At 44.3% G+C, this 27,500-nt stretch overlaps 1 protein-coding gene and 1 long non-coding RNA gene across 2 annotated transcripts in view; one reads left to right on the top strand and one right to left on the bottom strand.

The window, feature by feature from the left end:
• Positions 1-12,207, bottom strand: part of LOC135112385 (uncharacterized) — a 40,906-nt gene extending 28,699 nt beyond the window's left edge. Inside the window, exon 1 of the long non-coding RNA XR_010274313.1 lies at positions 11,954-12,207. This is a non-coding gene — a long non-coding RNA (uncharacterized LOC135112385). The remainder of the gene's footprint in view (positions 1-11,953) is intronic.
• The window catches only part of LOC135112380 (glycine receptor subunit alpha-2-like), a 69,814-nt gene that overhangs the window by 19,082 nt on the left and 23,232 nt on the right, over positions 1-27,500 (top strand). Inside the window, exons 4-5 of the mRNA XM_064026785.1 lie at positions 239-306; positions 23,539-23,762. Coding sequence (XP_063882855.1) covers positions 239-306; positions 23,539-23,762 — 292 coding nt within the window. The remainder of the gene's footprint in view (positions 1-238; positions 307-23,538; positions 23,763-27,500) is intronic.

The raw sequence follows: 27,500 nt of genomic DNA, 5'->3' as shown, positions 1-27,500 counted from the left end.
ACGTGTACTCCTGGTGGCTTCTTGCAGCTTCCCTTATGTTTGTATGTAAAGGAAGATTAGGCAAACATACGGATGGGGATGAGACAGGTGGATATCAGTAGGCATGTTTCATACAGTGACTGCCACGTGTAGGACTGATGGCTCCTTACAGCTTCCCTTGTGTCACTGTGTTGTTTTGAGCAGAAAGCACACGCCCAGTCACCACTCCACTCGCCCACTGACTGACTCTCTTCTACAGACGAGCCCACCAACGTCACCTGCGAACTCTACATCCGGAGCTTCGGATCCATCAACCCCACGACTATGGTGAGTCACGGGACGAGTCACGGAGAATGCCGGGAGTTTACAGTGAGTCAGGGAAGGTTACAGTGAGTCATGAACGGTTACAGTGAGTGAGGGGAGACCACAAGGAATCCTGAAAGGTCTCTCTCTCTCTCTCTCTCCTCTCTCTCTCTCTCTCTCTCTCTCTCTCTCTCATTCTCCTTCCCTTCGGCTCCTTTCCTTCCCTCTGCTCCCCCCCCCCCCTTTTTTTTTCTCTCTCTCTCTTTTGGTAGCGGAATGAACTCATCAGAAAGAATGCTCAACTAAAAAGAGAAACAGCACACACCCAATTATTTTGCCTTGTTATCTGTGTTCGTTCATTCACTCTTTCATTTTCAGTCAGCTTGGTTTTCTCCTTTTCAATCAATATATTTTATGCAATGGATTCGATTTTTTTTTTTTTTTTTAATAATGAAAATATTATATGAACATTTACTTTCCCTTGCTATTTGCGTCCATTCATGACCAGCCAAGACAACAGGAAACTCTAGAAGAATAGTAGACAAACTTATGGATGAGGATGATAGTGTAAATAGTGTGTTTTATAGAGGGACTGCCACGTGTAGGTCTGATGTGTCTTCCTGCACCAACCTTTGTGTTCTGTTCTTATGTTCTCGTGTTCTGTTTGGTTTGCTCCCTTTACAGCGACATGTTCCACTCACTAACACCCCACCCTGCCCTCCACCACGAAATTCATTACTGAATACACCGAAAAAAGCAGCGTATCTTTCCTCTCCTGCATTGTCTCTACTCGTATTCATTTCCAGTTTCTCTCCTCATCAATTACCACTTTTGATATTAGAGAAATTTCCCTTCTGTCTTCACTCCGGAATTAATTCTTTGGCAAACAGAAAATGCCTCATATTTCCCTCCCAGCAGTCTGCACTCGTGTATTTATCCCTAGACTTTCTCTTCTCCTCACAAATAACTTTCTTTCATACTGTAAAAACTTTCCCCGTCTCTTCATATCGGAATTAATTAAAATCTTAAGCAAGCAGAGGAAATATCATAAATTTCCGCCATGTTGTCTGTATTCGTGTATTTATTGCTGGGGTTTCCTCTTGTCCCCACGCTTCGCTACGCTTCATACTGTACAAATTTCCCCTCTAGCTTCACACAAATGAATTCTGTAGCAAGCAGAGACAATACCTCAAATTTCCTCTCTTTTTGTCTGTATGCTTGTATTTATTCCTGTCCGCATTTTCTCCTCCAAATATCATTATCTTCATACTGCACAAATTTCCCTTGTCTTCATATTGGAATGAGTTGATATCTTTAGTAAGCAGAGAAAATGCCAGCTTTCCTCTCCTACAGTCCTGTGGTCCGTACTCAGTGTATTCTTCGTTGTGGCTTTTCTCCTTCCCACAAGTCAGTACCTTTCACACCGTACAAGTTTCCTGTCAAATCTTTACACCTGTTAATTCTTTAGCAAGCAGAAAATACCTAAGCTTTCCTCTGTTGCAGTCTGTTGCAGTGTGTTTAATCCTGGGCGTCCTCTCCTCCCTGCAGATCAGCGCCTCTCTTTCTGTAAACATTTTTCTCTCTGTACCTTCACATCGGAATTATTTTAGTAAACATAGAAAACCTCAGCACTCTCCTCTCCCGTAGTGTTTGTTTTGATTCATGGGTTTCTCTTTCTGTCGGTATCTTTTCCAAGCGGTAGTAACTGTCGTGTCCATCTTCAGCCCGGAGTGATTTCTGATGCTAACTTCCTACAGCTGGTGCTCATTCCTGGCCTTTGTTTTCTCTCTAAGTTACTATCTCATTTATTTTTTGTCCTTCTACCCCGTCCGTCCATCTCAGTCATTCATGGCTTTCATATCCTTCGTTTTCTCTCATGTTATTATCTCATGCACTTTCACTTCATCCGCCTCAATTCCCTCCTAGTTACCTCTGCCTGCTACTCCCCCTGCCTTTGTTCTGATACAAGAGACAGAAAAAGGAAGTCACGAATCTCATGGCGTTAATTTTCTCACTCAAGTTATTATTAGTCTCTGTCCTGGTACAAGACACAGAAAAGAAAAGAAAAAGCCACACATATCACTCATTTTCTCGTTATACTAATTATTCACCGTCATTCTCTCGATTCTTTCCTGTCCAAATTTCCTCCTTTCCCCTGTCACTCCTGTCTGTCCCACTCCAGGGCAGAAAAGTAAAAGTCGCACTTCTTACACCATTTCGTTTTCTTTCTCTATACCATCTATTCTCGGTCATTCTTCCCATTCTTTCCTTTCCCAGCTCCTTCTTTTCCCCTGTCACTCCTGTCTTTGTTCTGATACGAGAGAGAGAGAGAGAGAGAGAGAGAGAGAGAGAGAGAGAGAGAGAGAGAGAGAGAGAGAGAGAGAGAGAGAGAGAGAGAGAGAGAGAGAGAGAGAGCTACACCACCTCTGCAGTTGAGTTGGCGTCTAAGATAAGGTAGCACCGTCTACCTGTCATCTCCGGGTTCGAGTATAGCGAGACAGGAACCCCCCCCACCCACCTTCCTCTTCCTTTACACCTACACATGCCCTTCTATTTAATTACCTACCGCCGTGAGAGAGAGAGAGAGAAAGAAAGGGAAGGAAGGAGGGAGAGAGAGGTATGAATGGTGGGCGAGAGGGAAAAATATACGTGAATGGAAGGAAAAGAGAGAGAGAGAGAGAGAGAGAGAGAGAGAGAGAGAGAGAGAGAGAGAGAGAGAGAGAGAGAGAGAGAGAGAGAGAGAGAGAGAGAGAGTTAATTAATGAACGCAGGTGGTGGGAAGGGGGTGGGGTAGGAAAGGAGACAGGGAGGGAAATGTAAATGGAAGGGAAAAAAGCAAGGGAGAAAGGAAAGAAAATATGAAAAAGGGAGGAGAAAGGAAGGAGGGAGAAAGGAATAGTGACAGAAATATATATATATGTAATAATGAAGAAAATAAGGAAGAAAGGAAGGGAGAGAATGAACGAGATGGAATAAGGAAGAGAGGAAAGATAGAAGGAAAGAATAAAAAGATGAGAGAGAGAGAGAGAGAGAGAGAGAGAGAGAGAGAGAGAGAGAGAGAGAGAGAGAGAGAGAAACAACAACAACGAAGAAGAAAATTCAAGAGTGAGAAAGTAATGACGGAAGGAATAAAGAAAAAGAAAATGGCTAAGAGAGAGAGAGAGAGAGAGAGAGAGAGAGAGAGAGAGAGAGAGAGAGAGAGAGAGAGAGAGAGAGAGAGAGAGAGAGAGAGAGAGAAAAGGAAAAGAAACGAAAGAGGAAGAAAATGAAGACAAATGGCTGGAATACACAGTCCCTTGAAAACATTAGACAAAAAACAAGGCAGGCGAGGTACAGTTCACCGTGGCCACCAGCTGTCTGTCCCCCTCCCTTGCACCTTCCTATGTAAATTAGACTACAGGCGACTTGGAGTGTGTGGTAGAAGCTTATGGGACGGAAGGATGGACTGAAGGAAGGAGGAAGAGAGGGAGGAAGAATAGAAAGGAAGAAAGAATGAAAGGATGGAAAGAGGGAGGTAGGTAAGGAGGTAATGGAAGAAGGAAGATAAGAACATAAGAAAAACAAGGCAAACTTCAAGAATCCAATAGGCCTACACGTGGCTGCCCCTTTACAAAACACGCGCAAGAAAGGAAGGAAGGAAGGAAGGAAGGAGGGAAGAGGAAAAAAAGGGAGGTAAAGACGAAGGAAGGGGTGGACAAAGATGAAACACACGGAGAGAAACGAGGGAAGGAGAAGAAAAGAGAGAGGGGAAGAGAGGTGGAAGTTGTCGAGAGAGAGAGAGAGAGAGAGAGAGAGAGAGAGAGAGAGAGAGAGAGAGAGAGAGAGAGAGAGAGAGAGAGAGAGAGAGAGAGAATGATAGTATAATGTATTCTTGAGACATTAAATTAATCAGGCGACACTACACACACACTCTTTCCTTTCTAATTGGTACAAGAGGCCAGACATTTAGCATTCCATCAAGTCTTCCACGCCCGGCAAAACTGTCTCCACTTACTCCACCTCTCCACCTTTTCCTTACCTATCAACTTCAGCTATTTCTTATTCTCTTGTGTCACATCAGCAAAGGGATGAAAAAAAAAAAAAAAAGGAGTAGGAGAGCTAAGTTAGTTCTCCTCTGACACAGTTCAAGTCGTAGGCAGAATATTAATAACACTGACTCAACCAAGCCAAACAAAGAAAACAAAAAAATAGACCCAGATTCAAAGAGAGGAGTAAGGCAGTCAAGAGAGAAGGTAGTTTAGTTTAGTTTCCGAGATGTCTTGATTCTCCTCCTACAGTTCAAGCCGCGGACAGGCTATTGACGACTCGAGGCAACCACGACAAAGCGGGAAAAGTTCATTCAAAGACAGGAGTAAGACAGTCAAGAAGGAAGAGCGTTCAGTTTAATATCTCAGCCGTCTTGATATTCCTCTTTTGAAGCAGTTGAAGTCGTTGGCAAAACACTAACGACTCTGAGTCAACCAAGGCAACATACCCACGTACACTTACAAGCTAGCTCTCTCTCTCTCTCTCTCTCTCTCTCTCTCTCTCTCTCTCTCTCTCTCATACTACACTACCGATACTACGTTATGCAATGAATCCACAGCTGCGTCCGACAGGGGAAGAGTGAAGGTAAAGTTGTGCCTTTGTAGAAAGTTAGAGACAGCGAAGAATTTCAGAAGTGATTAGCATTTTGCGTGGGAGGGAGTGAGCGTCTTGAGGGCAGATGAATGACAAATCTGAAGGTGGAGAGAAGACAATGCGAGCTGAAGAAGATACACTTGAAACTGTTGGAAGGGTTGCATAACTGTGAGTGTGAGTGTGTGTGTGAGTGAGAGTGTGTGTGTGTGTGTGTGTGTGTGTGTGTGTGTGTGTGTGTGTGTGTGTGTGTGTGTGTGTGTGTGTGTGTGTGTGTGTGTGTGTGTGTGTGTGTGTGTGTGTGTGTGTGTGTGTGTGTGTATACGAGAGAGAGAGAGAGAGAGAGAGAGAGAGAGAGAGAGAGAGAGAGAGAGAGAGAGAGAGAGAGAGAGAGAGAGAGAGAGAGAGAGAGAGAGAGAGAGAGAAATTAAAAAAAGAAAAAAAAATCAATACTAACTGGGAACACAACGCAGAGGGGAAGGAAGCAGGATAAGAAAAGAACATGGAAAACAAAATAACAGAAGAATCGACGCCAAATTAAAAGTAAACAAGAAGCACAGCGGAAAAAAAAAAAAAGTGACAAGAGAAAATATGATAACGGGTGTATAAAAAAAATAATGATAGAAAAGTTGATGAGAAACAGGGGACTCTCTCTCTCTCTCTCTCTCTCTCTCTCTCTCTCTCTCTCTCTCTCTCTCTCTCTCTCTCTCTCTCTCTCTCTCTCTCTCTTTTTCTCTCTCTTTTTCTCTATTTTTTTCTCTCTCTCTCTCTCTCTCTCTCTCTCTCTCTCTAGAGCAACAGGTAAGGCTCAGTCAATTAATTAACCAGCAGCAGCGAAATACACCTTTAGAATCTCCTAATTAAGCCTCATTAGGAACAAAGGTGTAGCCCTGAGAGAGAGAGAGAGAGAGAGAGAGAGAGAGAGAGAGAGAGAGAGAGAGAGAGAGAGAGAGAGAGAGAGAGAGAGAGAGAGATCGTGTATGTCCTCTCTCTCTCTTTCTCTCTATAATATATGTCTCTCTCTATAATAAGTCGAGAGAGAGAGAGAGAGAGAGAGAGAGAGAGAGAGAGAGAGAGAGAGAGAGAGAGAGAGAGAGAGAGAGATCGTGTATGTCCTCTCTCTCTCTCTCTCTCTCTCTCTCTCTCTCTCTCTCTCTCTCTCTCTCTCTCTCTCTCTCTCTCTCTCTCTCTCTCTCTCTCTCTCTCTCTCTCTCTCTCTCTCTCTCGACTTATTGACCCGTAGCCTTCTTCGACATTGAGAGATGGAAGGAAAGGAGGAAACAAGGGGAGGGAGGAGAGGTAGGGAGGTAGGGGTAAGTGGGGAGAGCAGAGGGAAGAGGTGCAGGTAAATGGAAAGGGAAGGGCGGTAGAGAGGAAGGGAGAAGGAAGGACAGGTAGCGAGAGAGGGGAGGTGAGAGGAGAGTGAAGAAATGGTATTATTTTTACAATATCGCTGCATGTATCTACTTCCTTTACTTAAATTCTCCTAAGGCTTTTATGTATATTATTTTTTTAAACAGTGTCTCCTTATGTCCCTGTGTCCTCAGGTGCCTCACTGCCTACTTAACAAATTTTCTACCAATATCCATCTCGTATCCCCACTCCCTCGCCATTCTTTTAACTTCATTTGATCTTCTTTCCTCCTCTAATTTGGTAACAGTGCTTGCTTATCTCGCTCTGTCCTCTGCTGCCTTTCTCTCACGCTCCATTTCCTACTAGTATTTCCACCCTGTACCTTCACTCCATCTCTTAAGTTTAGTTGATCTTTCCTGCTTTTCTCCCTTTCTCCTCACCCCCCTTACTGCCTCCCATATTCCAGCTCGTATTTTTTCCCCATCTTTCTTTCTTTTTTTTTTTAAGTTCAGCTGTTGTTTTCTTCTTTAATTTGGTAACAGTGCCTTCTGACCTCCCTCTGCCTTCACGCGCCTTGCTCCCTGTATCCTCACTGCTCCTCTATCCATCAATTCAGTTCTACTTTCTTTAATTTGGTAACAATGCCTCCCCATCTCCTCATCTCCCTTTGTCTTCTGTCTTATTGCCTCCCATATCCTACGTCTCCCAGTTACGCACATTCCACACAGTGACTGCCACGTGTCCGCCTGATGGTTTCTTGCAACTTCCCTTAAGCCTCACGTACTAAATTGACCTCTGTTTACATTCCAAATTTGCTTTGTTAGCTGTAGCCGCGTCCATTTTGAAGGGAAAAGGAGGGAGAAAAATGAGGGAGGAGGAGGAGGAGGTTCAAGAGGAGAAGGAGGAGGAGGAGGAGGAAGAGATGTGATGGGGATATAGATTAATGGGAGAGGAGGACGAAGGAAAAGATATATAATACGTTACACATAAAATAAATGAATAGAGGAATTGGAGGGGGAAGAAGTGAAAAACAGAAAAGAGGAAAAAAAAATATGAATGAGCGGAGATAAGGAAAAGGAGGAGTGAGAGACACGAGAAGGATACAAAGAAGAAGAGGAAGAAGACGAAGGCGAAGGGGGAGGAGGAGGAGAATAAGAAAAATACCAAACAAAAGGAGCAGTGAAGATTGTATTACGAAAGACAGGAAAAGAAGAAAAGAATAATGAGGAGAAAGAAAAGAAAAACTCTGGAATGGAGAATGATGGAGGGAGGGGAAGGAAACGGAAAGAATCTCTCTCTCTCTCTCTCTCTCTCTCTCTCTCTCTCTCTCTCTCTCTCTCTCTCTCTCTCTCTCTCTCTCTCTCTCTCTCTCTCTCTCTCTCTCAATTTTTCGGGGTTTCTTACATCCGTCCCTTCTTCCTTCCTTTCTCTCTCTCTCTCTCTCTCTCTCTCTCTCTCTCTCTCTCTCTCTCTCTCTCTCTCTCTCTCTCTCTCTCTCTCTCTCTCTCTCACTTTCAGTATCCTCCACACTCTGTCTCCCTCACTTGCCCTTACACACACACACACACACACACACACACACACACACACACACACACACACACACACACACACACACACACACACATTTTTTTTCTTCTGCTTCTTCTTCTTCTTCTTCTTCTCCTCTTCTCACTTTTTTCTCTATTTTACGAGACAGGAATCAATGTGTGTGTGTGTGTGTGTGTGTGTGTGTGTGTGTGTGTGTGTGTGTGTGTGTGTGTGTGTGTGTGTGTGTGTGTGTGTGTGTGTGTGTGTGTGTGTGTGTGTGTGTGTGTGTGTGTCCACTCCTAATAATACCTATCGAGAAGGAAAAAGGAAAAATGACGAAGGTAAGAGATGAAAAAGAGGAAAAAATAGAATAATAAGAAAGGAAGGAGGGAGTGAAGGAGAACGGATGACGAGAAGTAATGGAGAAGGCGAAGAAAGTTGGAGAGAAAAAGGTGGAGGAGGAGGAGGAGGAATGAGTGGAGGAAACAGGATCTGACAGGTGGAGGGAGGGAAGGGAGAGAGTGAAAGAAGACAGAAGGAAGAGGGAAGGGAGATGAAAAGGAGAGAAAAATGTATGGATCACCGGGAGAGAGAGAGAGAGAGAGAGAGAGAGAGAGAGAGAGAGAGAGAGAGAGAGAGAGAGAGAGAGAGAAGGGACGGATGTAAGAAACACCGAAAAACTGAGAGAGAGAGAGAGAGAGAGAGAGAGAGAGAGAGAGAGAGAGAGAGAGAGAGAGAGAGAGAGAGAGAGTGGGGGAGGGCGTGATGTGATGACCTATAGAGGTGAAATTGAACTATTACCTGGATATTGGTCGATATGAGCCTCGTAATGGAGGTTCAGGTGTGTGTGTGTGTGTGTGTGTGTGTGTGTGTGTGTGTGTAGGTTGGTGAGTAATGGGGGGCGGCGTCAGGGAGCGAATGGTAATCTTGCATCAGACAAACAATTAATTAAACCAGGACATAAATAATTGCACTTTAATATCTTCCACTATCCCGCTCCTCACACACACACACACACACACACACACACACACACACACACACACACACACACACACACACAGCCTCACAAATCCACAAAACGCACCATTTCTTTTACTCTAACCTACAAAACCCAACGATGAAGTCTGAATGAATAGATATGAAAAAAAAAAAAAAAAAACCTCAATCTTCACTACACCTTGCCCTTAAATCTTGCATCCAATTAAGTATTCCAGGGCGGGCGGCGGCGGCGGGAGAGGGAGGAATGTTATACCCACGTCATTACTTCTTTCACCGCGAGGCAAATTCACCTGCCTTGATAATTACAGGTGTGGACAGGTAGGCGTACTCATATATTACAACGCCCTGCTCTTTTTCTTCCTTGGTTTCATCTCAATAGAGGAAGATTTATGTTTTTTTTTTATTATTATTTTTCCCCTTGGTGTCTCTCTCCCCCCTGGCTTCTATAGGTCCTTTCCGTGTGTGTGTGTGTGTGTGTGTGTGTGTGTGTGTAGAGGAAAAAAGGAAGAAAAGGTGGTCAATTGTGGTAGTGATAATGTAAATAATAGAGAGAGAGAGAGAGAGAGAGAGAGAGAGAGAGAGAGAGAGAGAGAGAGAGAGAGAGAGAGAGAGAGAGAGAGAGAGAGAATAACCACAGAAAGAACAAGACCGACATCTCCCCTTCCTTATCACGCAATAAAACTAAAACCAAAGAAAAAAAAAACAGCGGAAATTCCCTCCACCTTCTGCACTACATTGGGTGGAATAGACGGGCGGGGAAAGTGGGGAGAATTGGAAGCAATCAATGGTGAGGAGAGAAGCACTAATTAGGGGAGGAGGAGATGGGGAGAGTAATGGTAATGAGAGAGAGAGAGAGAGAGAGAGAGAGAGAGAGAGAGAGAGAGAGAGAGAGAGAGAGAGAGAGAGAGAGAGAGAGAGAGAGAGAGAGAGAGAGAGAGAGAGAGAGAGAGAGAGATAAAAGGGAGGAAAAATAAATGAAAGGAGATAAGCAAGGAAACGAGTAAGCAGCAAGTTTATTAAGGATGTATGAAAGAATTTTTAAATGGACTCAGTAACAAGCAAGGATATTCAAAGTGGTGGGAGGGAGGATGAAAGGGAGGAGAAGTGATAGACAAATGAAAGGAGACACAGGGGAAAGCAATAAGACGCCTGAGTTTACCAGTGGCAAGTGGCAAGGGTTTGAATGGACTCGTTAAACAGGCGAGGACAGTTAAACCGTTAGTGGTCTTGCACATGAGGAGAGAAAATGAAAGGATAAGATAAGGAGACAAAATTAATGCTACTAGTGAATTAACAAGCAAGGATTAAAACGGACTCGTGAACAGGCATTGATGTTTAAACTGTTGCTGGTCTTTCACTGTCTCGACTTCCCGCTCCTCCTGCTCACCGTCCGCCGTAATGAAGCAACACACGTAATGAAGCACCTGCGTGGTTGTGAAGGACGCACGAATCATTGCATTACACGTTCTGAAGAGACATGACGGTGCATTATATCGAGTGTGGGGGGAGGGATTCAGGGGTTTTTAAGTGTTTCATGATTCTAGAGGTAGTTTAACAGGAATCTTGCATCATTTACAGGAGAATACATCCATTGAGGACCGTAATAATAATCTGTTCCACTTGAAAATCGTCGTGATGAGAAAACAGGGTAAGAATACGACCGTGTTCTTTTACCGTGAAATTAAATGGTTGAGTAGAAATAACCTCTGTGGCCTTGGAACAGTTCTGATGAAGGAGCAGAGTTTAAGAATACGACCCTGCGTCTTTTTTTTTAAATTAAGTTGTTGAGCTGAATGTTAATAATCTCTGTGGCCCTTGAAAATAGTCCTGATGTGTTTAACAACACAACCCTATGTCCTCTTAACGCCACGAAATTAAATGGTTTTGAGTTGCAATCAGCGCCAGTCAGCTGTAGCACGACACACGCAGCACATCCTCTCTCCCCACTCTCTGCTCCTCCCTCTCCTCCCTCCCACAACACCGCGTCTCATCCTGTCACGACTCATTACTTAACTACTGCGTCACAATACCACACGCCAACCCGCGCCACACGAGGACGGCCTGCCACGGTTCCCTGTAACAGAGAACACACGTCTACATTGTATACAGACTAGTTAGGAAACAGACCCACGTAACTACCGCATCACACCTCGCCTGTCATCACCAATGCTGCATCAGTCAACACGTAACCATAGTACCTTATTCTCATACGGCACAACTATCGGTTCACATCTAGCTTGTTATTACCTAAGCAGCACTAGTGAAAATGTTAACTGTTGTGTCTTATCTTCATGCAACATAACTACGGAGCCACACCTCGCCTGTCAATACACATGTAGTACTAATCCATCCCAAATGTAACTGTGGTGCCCGATTTGATCCAAGAAACAGAGCTGTATGATCACTTCCGCCTGTCATCGCCTAACCTGAACTAGTGAGTGTAGCCGTGGTGTCTAATCTTCATACAACATAACTATCGAACCACATCTCGCCTGTAATCACCTAAGCTAAACTTATTTTAATGTTTACTGTTGTATCTAACCTTCTATAACATATCCACCGCACCACACCTCGCTTGTCATTACCTAAGCTTCACCAAAACACCACAAACACAAATGGAATGCCTGTCCCTTTTGTGACCCTATCTAATTTCACATAAAATCACGGTAATTTCCTAACCCCTCACGCTGCACGGGTGATACGCGTCACGGTGGTGGAGTGGCGAGCTGCGGAGACAAGTCACGCTGCGCTCCGCGAGGCAACCACAAAAGTCACAAGTAAAGAGGGACTAGAGGCGAACAGCGTGCGTTATTTCTTGGTAAGTCCGCCCTTCCCACCTCCCCAACAAGCTTCGGGGCCTGTGGGGGAATCGGGGATTTATTTTGGGGCGTTGAAAAATAAGTGAAATAAGGTCGTTCAGATCTAAGGAAATTTACCTTAATATTTCTAAATTCTAAGGGAATTTACCTTAACATTTCTTATTTCCCTAACCTATCCTAGCCCCTGGACCTCCCTCGCTAGGACGTTAACCTAACATAGCATAACGTAACCTAATCTAACTTAACCTAGCATAACCTAACCTAATGTAGCCTAACATAACATAACCAAATCTAATCTAGCATAACCTAACCTACCAAGGGATCTCAAAAATTATACCATTATGCCTTACTGGTGTTGTGTGGAGATTCTCAGGACGACGGAAGTGGGTACAGTTTGGCAGCTTCCTTAATAAACACGTGGAACCTCTTCCTTACGTCTACATCACATCTTGACCATCACTGATGCTAAATATCTCACATAGTAACTTTTTTTCCTGCTGAACACTGGCACTGTTTGCTTCACCTTCCTCCACTGGGTAGCCTTATTAACAAATGACACTGAGCCTCTATCAGAATAACTGATGTGTCTCTGAAACAAATGAAAAGTGTACTGAACCTACCGTGGAAAGTCGTGACTGGCAGCCTCAGGAATGGCCCCACGAGTGGCAGCGAGTGATTGGAGGGATCAGCTGTATTGATACCATGAAAGCCTAACATGCTGCTACCCACAAATCCCAGTTATAAACAAAAGAAAATCATTTCAGTATTTACTCTTGACTGGTGCAGAGGTCGCTGGACTTAGAAAATATCGAATTTTCCCACACACTCGAATGCTATCACAGTCATGCTAGACACGTCCCCCACATTTTTTGTACGTTTACGGCAAGGTCAGCGAAGCCTTCTCCATCACATGTGAGTCTCGTGCTTGTATGCAGCACGAGCGTGATATCCACCATTTCATTAATTTTACATCAAGTAATTTTCGCCATTGCAATGTAAGTGAAGGTACTAATGAACATGGCGGGGAGCTGCTGGACGGAACAGCCACTCTCCCCACCTCTCTCTCCCTCTCCCTCGTATCACTGCCTCCCCGCCACTCCCGCCTCCATTACGCAGCCTCTCGCTGCAGTCTACTATAGTACCATCAACATTTATAAACGATATTACGCCACTGTGCACTCACGTGAAGCTAATGTGACTCATTGATCATTGTGCGCACACACACACACACACACACACACATATATATATATATATATATATATATATATATATATATATATATATATATATATATATATATATATATATATATATATATATATATATAATTTCCGAGCCGCAAAAATTCAAATATAATTCACACATTTCGGCGTCACACGACACAGCACACCCTCACAACAACAATACGTCACAACACGTCACGCCACACGGGTCACTGTGCGTATATTAACAGCGAAACACACACACACACACACACACACACAGAACGTGCAGAACGGTTTGTTCTGTGATGCCGTCTATCTCCAAGGCCACAGGGATGATTAGCCGGGTTCCCAAGAGTGTTTATCACGTTAACAACGTAAAAACCTTGTAAATCTGTCACTGAAACCGTAAAAATACCCTTAAAAACTTGTGTGACTTCAACTAGAATATCTGAAAGTAATGGAGGTGTGGCGCAGAAGTGTTTCAGAATATGAAGAGAGAGAGAGAGAGAGAGAGAGAGAGAGAGAGAGAGAGTCATTTGGCGAGCCGTCCCCTCCCTACACGCCTTTGATGGAGTTCCATTCGCTGCCATGTATAGAGTTTGGCTTTTTATTATCTCACAACGCTCTCTGAAAAGACGGCACGGAGGAAAAAGCGACAGGCGGACGGACACAGAGACAGACAGATGGACAGACGGAAAAACAAATAGACAGTCACACGGGGACGTCAAGAAACCAAATATGAGAAAAAAATAACTGAACACATACTGTACGCGCACTACCCCCTCCTCCTCCCCTCCTCTCTCTCTCTCTCTCTCTCTCTCTCTCTCTCTCTCTCTCTCTCTCACAGGTTGGAGGGAAATGAGAGGCAACGACAAGCAGAATGAAGGAAGGAAAGACAAACAAACAAACACAGGATGAATAAACACAAATATGAGAGAGAGAGAGAGAGAGAGAGAGAGAGAGAGAGAGAGAGAGAGAGAGAGAGAGAGAGAGAGTTTATACTGGCAGGATCATAATAAAGAGCAACAGAGAAACATATATGAGACAGGAAAGAAATGAAAGGGAGGAGAGGAGAGGAGGAGGTGGAGGAGGAGGAGGAGGAGGAGGAGATGAAGATGGATTTGTAGGACAAGAGAAAGAAAAAAGAGTAAATGAAGGGAAGGAAGAAAGAATGACAATGACAACGATGCTAATGATAATAAAAATTTGAAAGAAGAAGAAGAAAAAAAAAAGAGGACGAGGAGGAGGAGGAGGAGGAGGTGGAGGAAGAAGAAAAAATAATAATGGCAATAATGAAAACAACAGAAAAACAAAAATACAGATACTGAGCAACGAAGAGGAAGAAGACAAGGAGTACCACCGACACCACCACCACCACCACCACCGCCAGAGGACAAGGGAGGCAAGGGAGACACAACGCAATACCTGAAAAAGGAAATTCCTGCTCCCTCTCCCAAATTGGTTTGATTTTCCAAGTTTTTTTCTGTGCCGAGAGTTGACCAAACACGACATCTTGCCTTACCTCTCTCTCTCTCTCTCTCTCTCTCTCTCTCTCTCTCTCTCTCTCTCTCTCTCTCTCTCTCTCTCTCTCTCTCTCTCTCTCTCTCTCTCTCTCTCTCTCTCTCTCTCTCAATGTAACACTGAACAGAGTAAAGAAGGTCTAGACGAGAGAGAGAGAGAGAGAGAGAGAGAGAGAGAGAGAGAGAGAGAGAGAGAGAGAGAGAGAGAGAGAGACGGGAGGCCTCCAGGCGAGAGGTTAGGTGTCAGTCTACGAAAGCGACGAAATGTGAAACTAAACTGTTATATTTATGTACTGTACGTGCAGAGAAGAAGGAGGAGGAGGAGGAGGAGGAGGAGGAGGAGGAGGAGGAGGAGGAGGAGGAGGAGGATGGAGGAAGGAGGAAGGAGGGAGGAGAAGACCAAATATATCATAGTGAAGAAGAAAAACGGGAAGGAAAGAAATGAAGAAATTTGTGTGTGTGTGTGTGTGTGTGTGTGTGTGTGTGTGTGTGTGTCGGAAAGAGGAAGGAAGAGAAATAAAAGGAAAATAAGTAACGAATATAAAAAGTAAAAGGAAGCTTGTGTGTGTGTGTGTGTGTGTGTGTGTGTGTGTGTGTGTGTGTGTGTGTGTGTGTGTGTGTGTGTGTGTGTGTGTGTGTGTGTGTGTGTGTGTGTGTGGGTGCGCTAACGGAGGAGGACATAGGGGGTTCAAGAGGGCATGAAGAGATAAGGGAAGGATAAGGTGAGGGAGCCTCGAGAGGGCTGACTGAGTATACAGGGACACTGCAGAGGAGGGAGAGGCAGGGATGAGAAGGGAGATGATATGGGAATGTGAGAAAAGGAAGGAAGGAAGGAAGGAAGGAAGGAAGAAAGGAGGATAGATGGACAGAAGGAAATAAACAAAGCAAACTAACAAAATAGATAAATAAACAAATAAGCAACAAACGAAGAAATAAAAAAAAATAGAAAAAAAGAATGAAAAATAAAAAAAGATAGAAAGAGAGATAGATATAGATAGACAGAGAGCAAGAAAGGAAGGAAGAAACAAACAAACAAAGGAAGAAAAAAGTAGATAAATAGAAAATAAATAACAACAAAGAATAATAGATAAAAAGACAGATAGATAAATAAACATATAGACACAGACAGAATGAAGGAAAGAAACAAAGAAACAGACAGACAGAAAAAAATAAAGAAAAAGAAAGAAAGAAAGAAAGAAAGAAAGAAAGGCGCAAAATAGAGACAGTGATAGAGGCACGACAAGGATTAATACACTGATATGAAGATAAATTCCTTGCCAAGACGAACATCTGAGAGAGAGAGAGAGAGAGAGAGAGAGAGAGAGAGAGAGAGAGAGAGAGAGAGAGAGAGAGAGAGAGAGTGTGTGTGTGTGTGTGTGTGTGTGTGTGTGGCCAGCGCAGTATAGATCGAACAAACCTACAGGCGGTATAGACTCGAAATATTTACGAAAAAAAAATAATAAAGATGGACAGACAAACAGACAGACAGACAGGGAGGGAGACAGACCACCACCACGACCTTCTCTCTCTCTCTCTCTCTCTCTCTCTCTCTCTCTCTCTCTCTCTCTCTCTCTCTCTCTCTCTCTCAACCCACCCGAAGGAAAGCATCAATAAATAAGAGTAAAACATTTCTTCCCATAATTTCAAGGTATTTTCCGAAAGCCTCCAACTGGCCGCTCCTTTCATTTTTGCCCGGGGAAAGAAACAGGGAGTATATTTCTTTCCTTCCGTGACACTAAGTACCATTGTATTATACATTATTTTGATTCATTTCACATACACACACTCTCTCTCTCTCTCTCTCTCTCTCTCTCTCTCTCTCTCTCTCTCTCTCTCTCTCTCTCTCTCTCTCTCTCTCTCTCTCTCTCTCTCTCTTTTTCGATTCTCGGGAAGTGTCGTGTTTTTTTTTCTCTCTCTCTCTTTTCTTCTTTCTTTACTTCTTTTTGTCGGTTTGTTTTCTTCCTCTTCTTTCTTTTGTTTATCGGTTCTGTTTTCCTTTTCTTGTTTATTTGTTTTGTCTCTTTTGCTGTTTATCTTTTCTCTTCCTTCTCATCTTTTTTTTTCTTTCTCTTTCCTTGTTTTTTTTCTTCCTTCCTTAGTTATTAGTTTTTCTTCTCTTCCTTTGTTTATCATCTTTTGTCTCCCTTTTCTTGTTTATCATACTGTTTCTCCATTCCCTTGTTTATCACCTTTTACTGTTCTTCCGTTATTTATCATTTTTTGTGTGTTTTCTTTTTCGCTTTCCATTCAACTCCGTTTTTCATTTGTCTTTGTTTTCATTCCGACGTCAAACAACCATCTCTCTCTCTCTCTCTCTCTCTCTCTCTCTCTCTCTCTCTCTCTCTCTCTCTCTCTCTCCTCACCTCAGTAGTCAACACGAGATTTACTGCCCGCTTGGGAACAGCTAGGTAGGTCCAGTCCCCCCCCCCTCTCTCTCTCTCTCTCTCTCTCTCTCTCTCTCTCTCTCTCTCTCTCTCTCTCTCTCTCTCTCTCTCTCTCTCTCTCGCAGCCTGACGCCCATCACTCCACAACACGACCCCCGCCTGGACCCAAACCCAACCCGTACCTAAGAACTTTCTCTACCAAACTCCTTTATATTCAAATCTTTTTTTTCTCTTCTTTCTTTATTTTTATTTTTCTTCTTTCTATGTATAGGTTTTGAGGATAGAGGGCAGTAAGGTTTGCTCTCTCTCTCTCTCTCTCTCTCTCTCTCTCTCTCTCTCTCTCTCTCTCTCTCTCTCTAAGAAGGTGAAGAGGTTAAGGAATGAAAGGAGCGGGAGAGTGACAGGAGAGGGAAGCAGGGAGAGAGAGATGGGAGGGAAGGAAGAGAGGGGAGGGAAGGGAGGAAAAGGAGGGGAGAAGTATGAAAGGAAGGGAAGGTAGAGAAGGGAAGGAGGAAAGAGAAGGTAAGGAGGGAAGATAAAAAGTAAATGGGAGGAAGGGAGGGAAGGAGGGAAGGGAAGAGAGGAAAGGTAGGGAAGAGAAAGAAGGGAAGGAAGGGAAGGAAAGAAGGAAGGGGAAGAAAGGGAGGAAAGGAGGGGAAGGGGTATGCGTGACTTTTAATAGATAACTTTGCATTAATGGAAAGGTTTCAGTACACATCCTTATCCTCTCTCTCTCTCTCTCTGAAAAACCTAATAATTTTATCGCAACTCAGCTAATTAAGCCTTCCTCTACGTCCATGAGAGATTAGCTTCCTCAGATCCCGGCAGCTGTGAACGTCTGTTGCTCTTAATCAAGGAGGAAGGTAATGGCGGTGGTGCGTTATTGATATTATTCCTGCACCGAGGTTTGCTTTCCCCTGCTCGAGTCACTGGGACGCTCCTGCTGATGGATTTAGCCCCGCCCACACTCTTCATTATGCATGAAAATTCCTGATTAAGTTTATGATTCAATTTTGCATGCTTCGAGATTACCGGGTCTGTATATACTCTCTCTCTCTCTCTCTCTCTCTCTCTCTCTCTCTCTCTCTCTCTCTCTCTCTCTCCCCGTCACATATCAAAGTCTCCAGTGGGTCACTTCTCCTCTCTCTCCTCCTCCTCCTCCTCTTCCTCTTTATTTTTTCTCTTTTTCTTTCTATTCTTTTTTACTTTTTCTCTCCATCTTTCAGCTTTTCCTGACCTTTCATCCCCTTCTCCATTCCTCCTCCTCCTCCTCCTCCTCCTCCTCCTCCTCCTCCTCCTCCTCCTCCTCCTCCTCCTCCTCCTCCTCCTCTCCTTCCCTATCTCCAAAGTGTCCACATTCCCGCCAGACCTCACATATCTTCCTTTCCTTCACCCTTTCCTCCTCCTCCTCCTCCTCCTCCTCCTCCTCATCCTCATCCTCATCCTTCTCCTCCTCCTCCTCCTCCTCCTCCTCCTCCTCCTCCTCCCTTCTACCATTTGATCTCTTCCCTTCCTCTCCTTCGTGCTCCTCCCGGCTTCCCTCCTCTCCCTCTCCCTCTCCATCACTGCGTGTCTTCTCTCTCTCCACCTCTCTTCCTCACCCTTAATCTCTCACATCCACTCCACTCTCTTCCCCTTTCCTCTCCCTCTCTCTCTCTCTCTCTCTCTCTCTCTCTCTCTCTCTCTCTCTCTCTCTCTCTCTCTCTCTCTCTCTCTCTCTCTCTCTGTAAGAATATAACCCAAGGTATTTTCTTTTTTCCTCTTTTTTGTCTTGTAAATATTTGCCAATGTGGAGACGTCTACTGAAGGAGGGTGTGTTCTCTTTAATCTCTCTCTCTCTCTCTCTCTCTCTCTCTCTCTCTCTCTCTCTCTCTCTCTCTCTCTCTCTCTCTCTCTCTCTCTCTCTCTCTCTCTCTCTCTCATAAAGATAAAAGATTACTAAGAAATTACTTGACTAGCTTTTTTTGATTTCTAAGGAGGAGGAGGAGGAGGAGGAGAAAGAGGAGGAGGAGGAGGAGGAGGAGGAGGAGGAGGAGGAGGAGGAGGAGGAGGAAATGACCTAAAGAAGCAAAACTAGGACTCACCATTCCGACGTCCCCTCCTCCTCCTCCTCCTCCTTCTCCTCTTCTCCCCATCTTCTTCCATTACTCATCCCTTTGCGTCTCTCTCTCTCTCTCTCTCTCTCTCTCTCTCTCTCTCTCTCTCTCTCTCTCTCTCTCTCTCTCTCTCTCTCTCTCTCTCTCTCTCTCTCTCTCTTATCATTTCTTTTTTTCTCTCCATTTGCAAAGCTGAGACACATTTTCTTTCTTTCTAGCTCTCATTTTTTCTGTCAGCTGTTTAATCTTCCAAATGAGAGAGAGAGAGAGAGAGAGAGAGAGAGAGAGAGAGAGAGAGAGAGAGAGAGAGAGTCTATACCGCATGAGTAACGAGGAACGAGGACTGAAGGGTGAGAAACAATAAAGGCAAGCGAAGGCAGAGAAAAGACGAGACAAGAAGGAAGACAAAAGAAGAAAGAAAAAAACAACATCAAGACGCCAAGAAGGGAAAAGAAGAAGGGGAAAAAAATAGAGGTGTGGAGAAAAATTATAAAGGGGAAAATTTTGTGGCTCTAATCTCAAGTGGAAATAACGATAATGAAAGAGAGAGAGAGAGAGAGAGAGAGAGAGAGAGAGAGAGAGAGAGAGAGAGAGAGAGAGAGAGAGAGAGAGAGAGAGAAGATTCATTACTCAAGAGCACAAGAATTATATGTTTCAATCTCTCTCTCTCTCTCTCTCTCTCTCTCTCTCTCTCTCTCTCTCTCTCTCTCTCTCTCTCTCTCTCTCTCTCTCTTGATTCATTTATTTCTATTTATTTATTCACCTATCTTTCTCTCCTCTCTTATCTCTATCGGCTGTCATTTCATTCCAGTGCACCCAAATCAAAACTTATCTTCTTATCCTCTCTTATCTCCCTAATGAATTATATAGTGCAGTGTTTCCAGGAGTGAGGACCAACAAGCAAGCGTCCGGTACTTGACACGCTCTGGAAACTCTGAGAAAACTAAGACATATTTACAAAAGACGTGTAGACATGCTGGAAATGAATCTATCTGTCTGGAGGAGGAGGAGGAGGAGGAGGAGGAGATCTTTCAAGCCTTTCACTGAGGTATGCAATAATTCACAGCACTAAAGGCAAGGTGTGAAATCTTTGTAAGTAACTACAGGAAGGATGGAGATGAAAAGAACAGATTTGAGAAAGCTGATCCAGTGTGGTGACTCCAGACAACAGCAGCAGAAGGAAGACCTGTTAGTTACCCAGTTCTTCAGTTCTCCCGAGTCTTAGTCTTCTTAGTCTTGAATCTTAATGTAGAGCAGTTCACGAGTCCATATGTTGATTTATTTATTTTTTATTTTTTTCCTACACATTAAACTCACTTGACTTGGTGACGTCACTTCTTAGGGGACTGTACATGTTAAGTGCGCCCCTTTCTCTCTCTCTCTCTCTCTCTCTCTCTCTCTCTCTCTCTCTCTCTCTCTCTCTCTCTCTCTCTCTCTCTCTCTGTAGCTTCCGTATTTTTTTTTTTTTGAGCTTTAGTGGACCTTTTTCTATTTTTTTTTATTGCCTGTGGCCAAATTCTGTCTTACATAAAAGGATCTTATAGTCTCTCTCTCTCTCTCTCTCTCTCTCTCTCTCTCTCTCTCTCTCTCTCTCTCTCTCTCTCTCTCTCTCTCTCTCTCTCTCTCTCTCTCTCTCTCTCTCTCTCTCTCTCTCTCTCTCTCTCTCTCTCTCTCATACACACATATGCCATTACTTATGATGAAGCGAGCACCACCATCATCACCACTACCATCACCACCACCATCACCACCACCATCACCACCACAGTTATCACCACCATTTCATTCCCATCACCGCCACTCACTCACTCCGCCTCCTTCACGCCTCTGTCGTGCGAGGGGAGTCCCTCCCAACATGATTTAAGACAAGCCCTTCGCTGCACATGATAGTGTAGGGACAAGCCAGCGTTGAGGGGAGACCGTATTGTTAGTGTAGGGAAGCAAAAGTGAGCCGGCAACACTGTTATTTTTCTATTTGTATACTTATCAATGTGCGAGGAATGTTGGAGGCGAATGTAGCAACAGAGATCATGCATAGCTGAGTGTGGCAGCCAAAGCAAGTAATCTGCATAGCTGGGTGAGTCAGGAGGCAGAATATTTGGGTTCCTTAAAACAAAACATAACGTCAGCATAGTCTGAAGTGGTGGTCAAACAGGCTTACAGTCATATGGTACTGAAGCAGAGATACTCCAGCTGGTAAGGACATAATACCATAAGAGTATGTTCGGTGGCAGGTCACTTGGTAAAGTACTCTCGGAGAATTGATCTCAGAACCTGCCTGCAGCCAAGTTTTACCACCCCGTCCCCTTTTAGGTCTGACGTCTAAGTGTCAAGGACTTCCTTTTATCAGCAGGTATATGGTACCATAGACACACTGGAGGGGAGAGAGAGAGAGAGAGAGAGAGAGAGAGAGAGAGAGAGAGAGAGAGAGAGAGAGAGAGAGAGAGAGAGAGAGAGAGAGAGAGAGAGAGAGAGAGTGTGTGTGTGTGTATGTGTCTTTTGCGTGGGTCAAAAATGCAGGTTTCGTATATTTCACACCTGATATGTGTGTGTGTGTGTGTGTGTGTGTGTGTGTGTGTGTGTGTGTGTGTGTGTGTGTGTGTGTGTGTGTGTGTGTGTGTGCTGGCTTTTATTTGTACAAACACACAACATTTTCACTATTTTGAGGCAAGGTAAAAAATGTGCCTTGGCCTTTCACCACTTCAGTTCCACGCTGACATTGGCAGCAAAGACGCACTTCATTGGCTCAAAACATAATATCTGTTAGGAAGAAACATATACTGGCATGCACATTACTAACAATGCAATGTAAGAATATATGAACTTTATCTTTCATGTGCGTGTGTTTGGGCGGTGTCAGGAGGCCTAAGTGAGGGTGCGCCGAATTTCTTCTTACTCCTCACTTCACATTTATTTTACGTCTTCCGCTCTGCTTCACCTTACCAACGTATGTAAAATTCATGAAAATTAAAATAATACACACACACACACACACACACACACACACACACACACACACACACACACGCACTAGTAATCTGATTGTAAGATTCACTGCAACTTCCAATCTGTTGTTTATGTTAGAAAATCAGAAAATGCGAGAGTTGACGACATGTTGGAGGCAGGAAATGGTTTCTTTTCTTGGTCTGAGCGTGCGCTAAATTTCACTTCCAAACATCCACGCTCGTGAACGCTGAGTCGCTTCATCCTCAATGTGGTTCAAGTTCATGTTGTGCAAGTCTTCAGCAAGAACAGTCGTTTAGTAAAATGTCTGGAAACAAACTGTACTACTGTGCTGTTGTTGTTGTTGTTGTTGTTGCTGTTGTTGTTGTTGTTGTTGTTATTTCTACTGCCGTTGTTTGTTGTATAAGGAAAGCTGTTCTGCTGAGTAGTTATATCCACTGAATTGTAGTTTATTTCCTTATCATTATTGTTATTATCTTTTTCTATTGAGTCACTTAAGAGTCCACAAAATGCCTTCCTTTCATTGCGTGGGAACTCGCCAAACATCAAAGCCGCGTCCCCTCGCTCCTCCAACCCCGCTTATAATTCAATCTTACTGCAGAATGGTGCGGTGTTCCTTGCATGGCTGTGCGGTGTCTGGTTGCGGGGTGTCAGTCTGTCTGTCTGTCTGATTTTCTCTCTCTCTCTCTCTCTCTCTCTCTCTCTCTCTCTCTCTCTCTCTCTCTCTCTCTTTCTGTCCCGAGCACACGGTGAGACGAAATTTAATATATAAAACTGACCTCTTTCATCCCTCTCCATAAATTTGTCTTATCTCCTTTTAAAACAACCTGCTTATTGAATCTATTCCGTTAACCTACCTCTCCATTTGAGAACAAATTTCTTCCTATCCATTTATTTATTTATTTATTCATTTTTACATAATTTTATCAAGCTTGAACCCGAAAACGTGCCGCAGCGTGCCACGTCGTCAGTCTTTCCCAAGACCTATGGCAGGAGGGCAGCGTGCCTGACTTCTGCTGGTTATCACCCCACACGCCGCCAGGCTGGTGTTTGCCTGGCGTGAGGTGCCGTGAGGTGCCTTGATGGCTGGCGGCAGTAACAGCGCCGCCACGGATCCCCTGCTATGAGCACTGCAGGGAGCTGATGGAGGTGACAGAGTGGCGCGTCTCGCGGCGTGACGGGATGTGTACCAGCGTGTGCACAGCAAAGTGTGGCCAGCCCTCACTGCCCTCACTGCTCTCACTGCTCTCCCCATCACACTGCCGTAATTACAGTATGGGGCGGGAGAGGGAGGGGAGGGAAGGATGCCTCGGGACGGTTCATCACACACCCACGTTGAGTGGAAATGTAAACTCTCTTTTTTCTATTTGCAAAACAAGGCAGTGAGTGAAAGCATGTATTCGAACACGATGTGCTGCTACTGTTTGTTTGTTTTACAGCAATACTGTTTGGTGGCATGTTTGGGAGCTGTCGCAGGTTTACAGGTGTGTGCGTCACGCTTTTGATAGCAATGACGCACAGCGTATATGCCATTCATTAGGGAAGTAAAAAAGTGTATCACTGATTAGTGCGTCAGCTTTCGGTACTGCGTCCCCCGCCCGATGCCACTGTCCTCCCCGCGGGCACTGTCCTCCCCGCTGGCCGCGGCACTCTCCGGGAGCAGCAGGCACTTTCCGCAGCCTACTCTAAGGACATTTTCTGATCCCCTGTACTGCTCCATCCCTCACCCCGCGTCCTAACACCCCCTGTGTCCCTCCCCGCAGGACTACCAGGTGGACCTATACCTGCGGCAGGAGTGGGAGGACGAGCGGCTGCGGCACCCAGACATCACGCGGCCGCTGGACCTCAACGACCCCAACCTGGTGAAGGCGATTTGGAAGCCCGAGGTGTACTTCCCCAACGCCAAGCTTGCCGAGTTCCAGTTCGTGACTGTGCCCAACGTGCTCGTCAGACTCAACCCAGACGGCAAGATTCTCTACATGCTCAGGTGTGTGTGTGTGTGTGTGTGTGTGTGTGTGTGTGTGTGTGTGTGTGTGTGTGTGTGTGTGTATGTGTGTGTGTTTCATGTAAAAAGGGCACTGGCCTAGGGCAACAAAAGAGAGAGAGAGAGAAAAAAAAAAAGGGTTCCCGGTCCCTAAAGAAAAAAGCCAGAATGATTAGCCAAAGTTGGAAGATAATTGTGTGTGTGTGTGTGTGTGTGTGTGTGTGTGTGTGTGTGTGTGTGTGTGTGTGTGTGTGTGTGTGTGTCTACAAACTACTCTTACAGACACAAGGGACAGTACTACTTATTACAGCGGCCTTCGTGGCGTAATGGCCGCATGTAGCCCAGCAATCATCGTACATCCTCGCTGCACAAAGACAGGAAGCTGGCGACAGTAGAAACAAGCGCAATATAAAATTTCTCGTATAATCTTTGCTGACTAAATAAAGATGAGAGATTCCCATGCCAGCTATGAGTGACACATGTTATTACTAGAATGTGTGATGCCGCCTTTTACAGCCAAGCTTGTGAACTAATTAGGCGACAACACTGCTCCGGGCGGCAGACTTATGAACCATTAACTGTGTGTAATTACCCGAGTGTTTAGCGGTGGTTATGGATAATTAGCAAAGTGGCTCGTTCATATGAGGGCTTGTTAGGTCCCGAGAGAGAGAGAGAGAGAGAGAGAGAGAGAGAGAGAGAGAGAGAGAGAGAGAGAGAGATGCTTCCTCTCGACAAAGAACGATTAGCGGTAGCGTTGCACCGGCAGACGGCAGGTGTTCGCTTACCGATACACGGGCGGCGAGAGGCGAAGGAGAGGCGACGCTGTATTGAGCATGTATTGGTGATGTGTTGCTGCAAGGCTGGAGTAATTAGGGAGAGTGAGTGAGGGTGAATGGAGGGTGTGTGACGGGTAGTAGGGTGTGTCAGGGTTAAGGACAGTTTGTGAGGGTTGGGGAGGATCTGTAAGGGCACTGGAAAGGTGTGTGAGGGCTAGGGGTGGTCTGTGAAGGATAGCAAGGATCTCCGAGTTGTGAGGGCGTGTGCAGCTTAGGGAGGAGTTATTAGGAGTACTAAAGAAGGAAAGAGGCGTGTGTGATAAAGATGGAGTGTAAGGGCGTGGGCAGGTTAGAGAGGAGCTATGAGGAGTGGTGAGGAGTGAGTGCCAGGCGGGGGAAGGTTACTGAGGTCAAGACAGAAGACTTAGAAAAGCTTACGAGAGATCAACGTAAAAGTTTACTATTTGCTACGAGATGAAACACGAGGCAGGAGGAGGAACAGCGCGGCATCACTCAAGGCTTCACGTCGAGGGTTCACTTTCAACGAAGAGAAAAACAAAACATAAAAACACAAGATAATAAGGGAAACTGTAAGAACCCATCGGGCGTGCACGTGTATTAAAACATGGCTATCTAACATGAATCTAATATGAATTGAAGAGAAGTGCTAGGAATGCAAGAACAGAAACGTCGTTGAGAATATATCTGGTCAAAACCTTCACGTCACAAGTTGCTGCTGCTTGGTATTGATAAAAGTGACTGATGAGCGGGACAAAAGCATAATACTGTATAAAACATGTCTGCCTAGCATCAACAACCTCATATGGATGAAAGACAAGCGCTAGGAATACGCACAAATTAATATTGTTAGGATATATATTTGGTCAGGGGCTTCAAGTTACAATAAAAAAAGTGTGTTCCTTGATGTTGCTCAAGAAACTGCCGAGCTGGACAAAGATATAAGAAAACAAGAAGGCAAGGGAAGCTACAAGAAGCCATCAGGCCATCGTGGCAGTCCCAGTATAAAACATCAGCGACAAGAGGTCTGGCACACTACACGACAGGGAAAGCAAGGACGATGTGGCTCACAAGGATTCAAGAAAATATTGTTGTAAAATTAGCGTTTGTAGCGAAATTAACTGATACTTTAGATAAAAAAAAAAGTAATGGCAGAAGTGATTAAAGGATAAGATGGTTCAGAAATTAGTGCTTCCGCTGAAACAAACGATACAGCAGTTAAAAAGACTAGTGTCACCAGTCAAATCAAATATACAGTTGTGAAAATATAGTACCTGTAGTGAAATTAAATGGTAGAATAGCCGAAAAAATAGCAAATACAATGAATTCAAACGATGGATTAAAAAAAAAATGCTGTTTGAAATGAATGGAAAGAGAGAGAGAGAGAGAGAGAGAGAGAGAGAGAGAGAGAGAGAGAGAGAGAGAGAGAGAGAGAGAGAGAGAGAGAGAGAGAGAGAGAGAGAGAGAGAGAGAGAGACTGTGTGTGTGTGTGTGTGTGTGTGTGTGTGTGTGTGTGTGTGTGTGTGTGTGTGTGTGTGTGTGTGTGTGTGTGTGTGTGTGTCTCTCTTGTGCCTGTTACGAAAGCTGAAATATTATAAGACACCACTCCTCAAGATCCCGGTAACTCTTGTGGACTAACTATAGTGAAAGTAAGATAACAAGGAAAGTTGGACAAATACTTCATACTGTTGGAGCGGGAGGAAAGTTTGTGTTGTGTTATATCTGTTCAATAAGGATGCCATGACCTACTTGGAAAGACAGGACGAAGGTGAGAGAAAGATAGATCGAGACAGATTGATGGATGGTTAGATAGATAGATAGATAGATGGATAGATAGCTAGATAGATAGATAGACAGACAGATAAATAGTAGGTAGGCAGTTAGATAGATAGATAGATAGATAGACTGGGATAATAAAATAGATAGATAGATAGACTGGGATAATAAAATAGATACATAGACAGAGAGAGAGAGAGAGAGAGAGAGAGAGAGAGAGAGAGAGAGAGAGAGAGAGAGAGAGAGAGAGAGAGAGAGAGAGAGAGAGAGAGAGAGAGAGAGAGAGAGAGAGAGTGAGGGGAAGAGGGAGAGGAGACAATAATAAATAAAAGGGAGGGGAACAACAAGGAGAGGAAGTGAGGATGGAGGAGCAAAAGGGGAAGGAGTGAAAAACGAGAATAAGAATGGGGAAGAGGAAGAAAGATGGAGAAAAAATAAGAAATAAGAAAAAAGTGAGAATGGACCAATGAAGAAATAAAGAACAAAGGAATTTAAAGAATAAAAGAGGATGAAAGGGAGAGAGAGAGAGAGAGAGAGAGAGAGAGAGAGAGAGAGAGAGAGAGAGAGAGAGAGAGAGAGAGAGAGAGAGAGAGAGAGAGAGAGAGAGAGAGAGAGAGAGAGAGAGAGACGGACAGATAGACAGACAGACAGGCAGACACACAGGCACACAGACAAACAAACACACACACACACACACACACACACACACACACACACACACACACACACACACACACACACACACACACACACACACACACACACACACACACACACACACACACACACACACACACACACACAGCTTCCCTCCTCCCCCTCCCCATCCCCTTCCACATCTGCCCTTCCCAAGCCTTTTAAAAATACATTTACCTCTCAAGGGGTCAAAGGTTGAGATCTGGGAGGACACACACACACACACACACACACACACACACACACACACACACACACACACACACACACACACACACACACACACACGCACACAGAACACTCACCTACTTGTCTTTTTTATCGATGAATTTAAAACTTTACCTCATAAAAATATAAGTAATTTGAGCACAGAATATTGCGAGCTTAACTAATTGCCTGCATAACACACTCAGCTATTAACATTGCTACTGCCAACCACAACATAACACGTATAACTTTAATTTAGTAACACCAG

The sequence above is a fragment of the Scylla paramamosain genome, chromosome 23 (genome assembly GCF_035594125.1).
Source record: "Scylla paramamosain isolate STU-SP2022 chromosome 23, ASM3559412v1, whole genome shotgun sequence".
NCBI lineage: Eukaryota > Metazoa > Arthropoda > Malacostraca > Decapoda > Portunidae > Scylla > Scylla paramamosain.
This window is presented reverse-complemented; position numbering and strand designations above follow the sequence as displayed.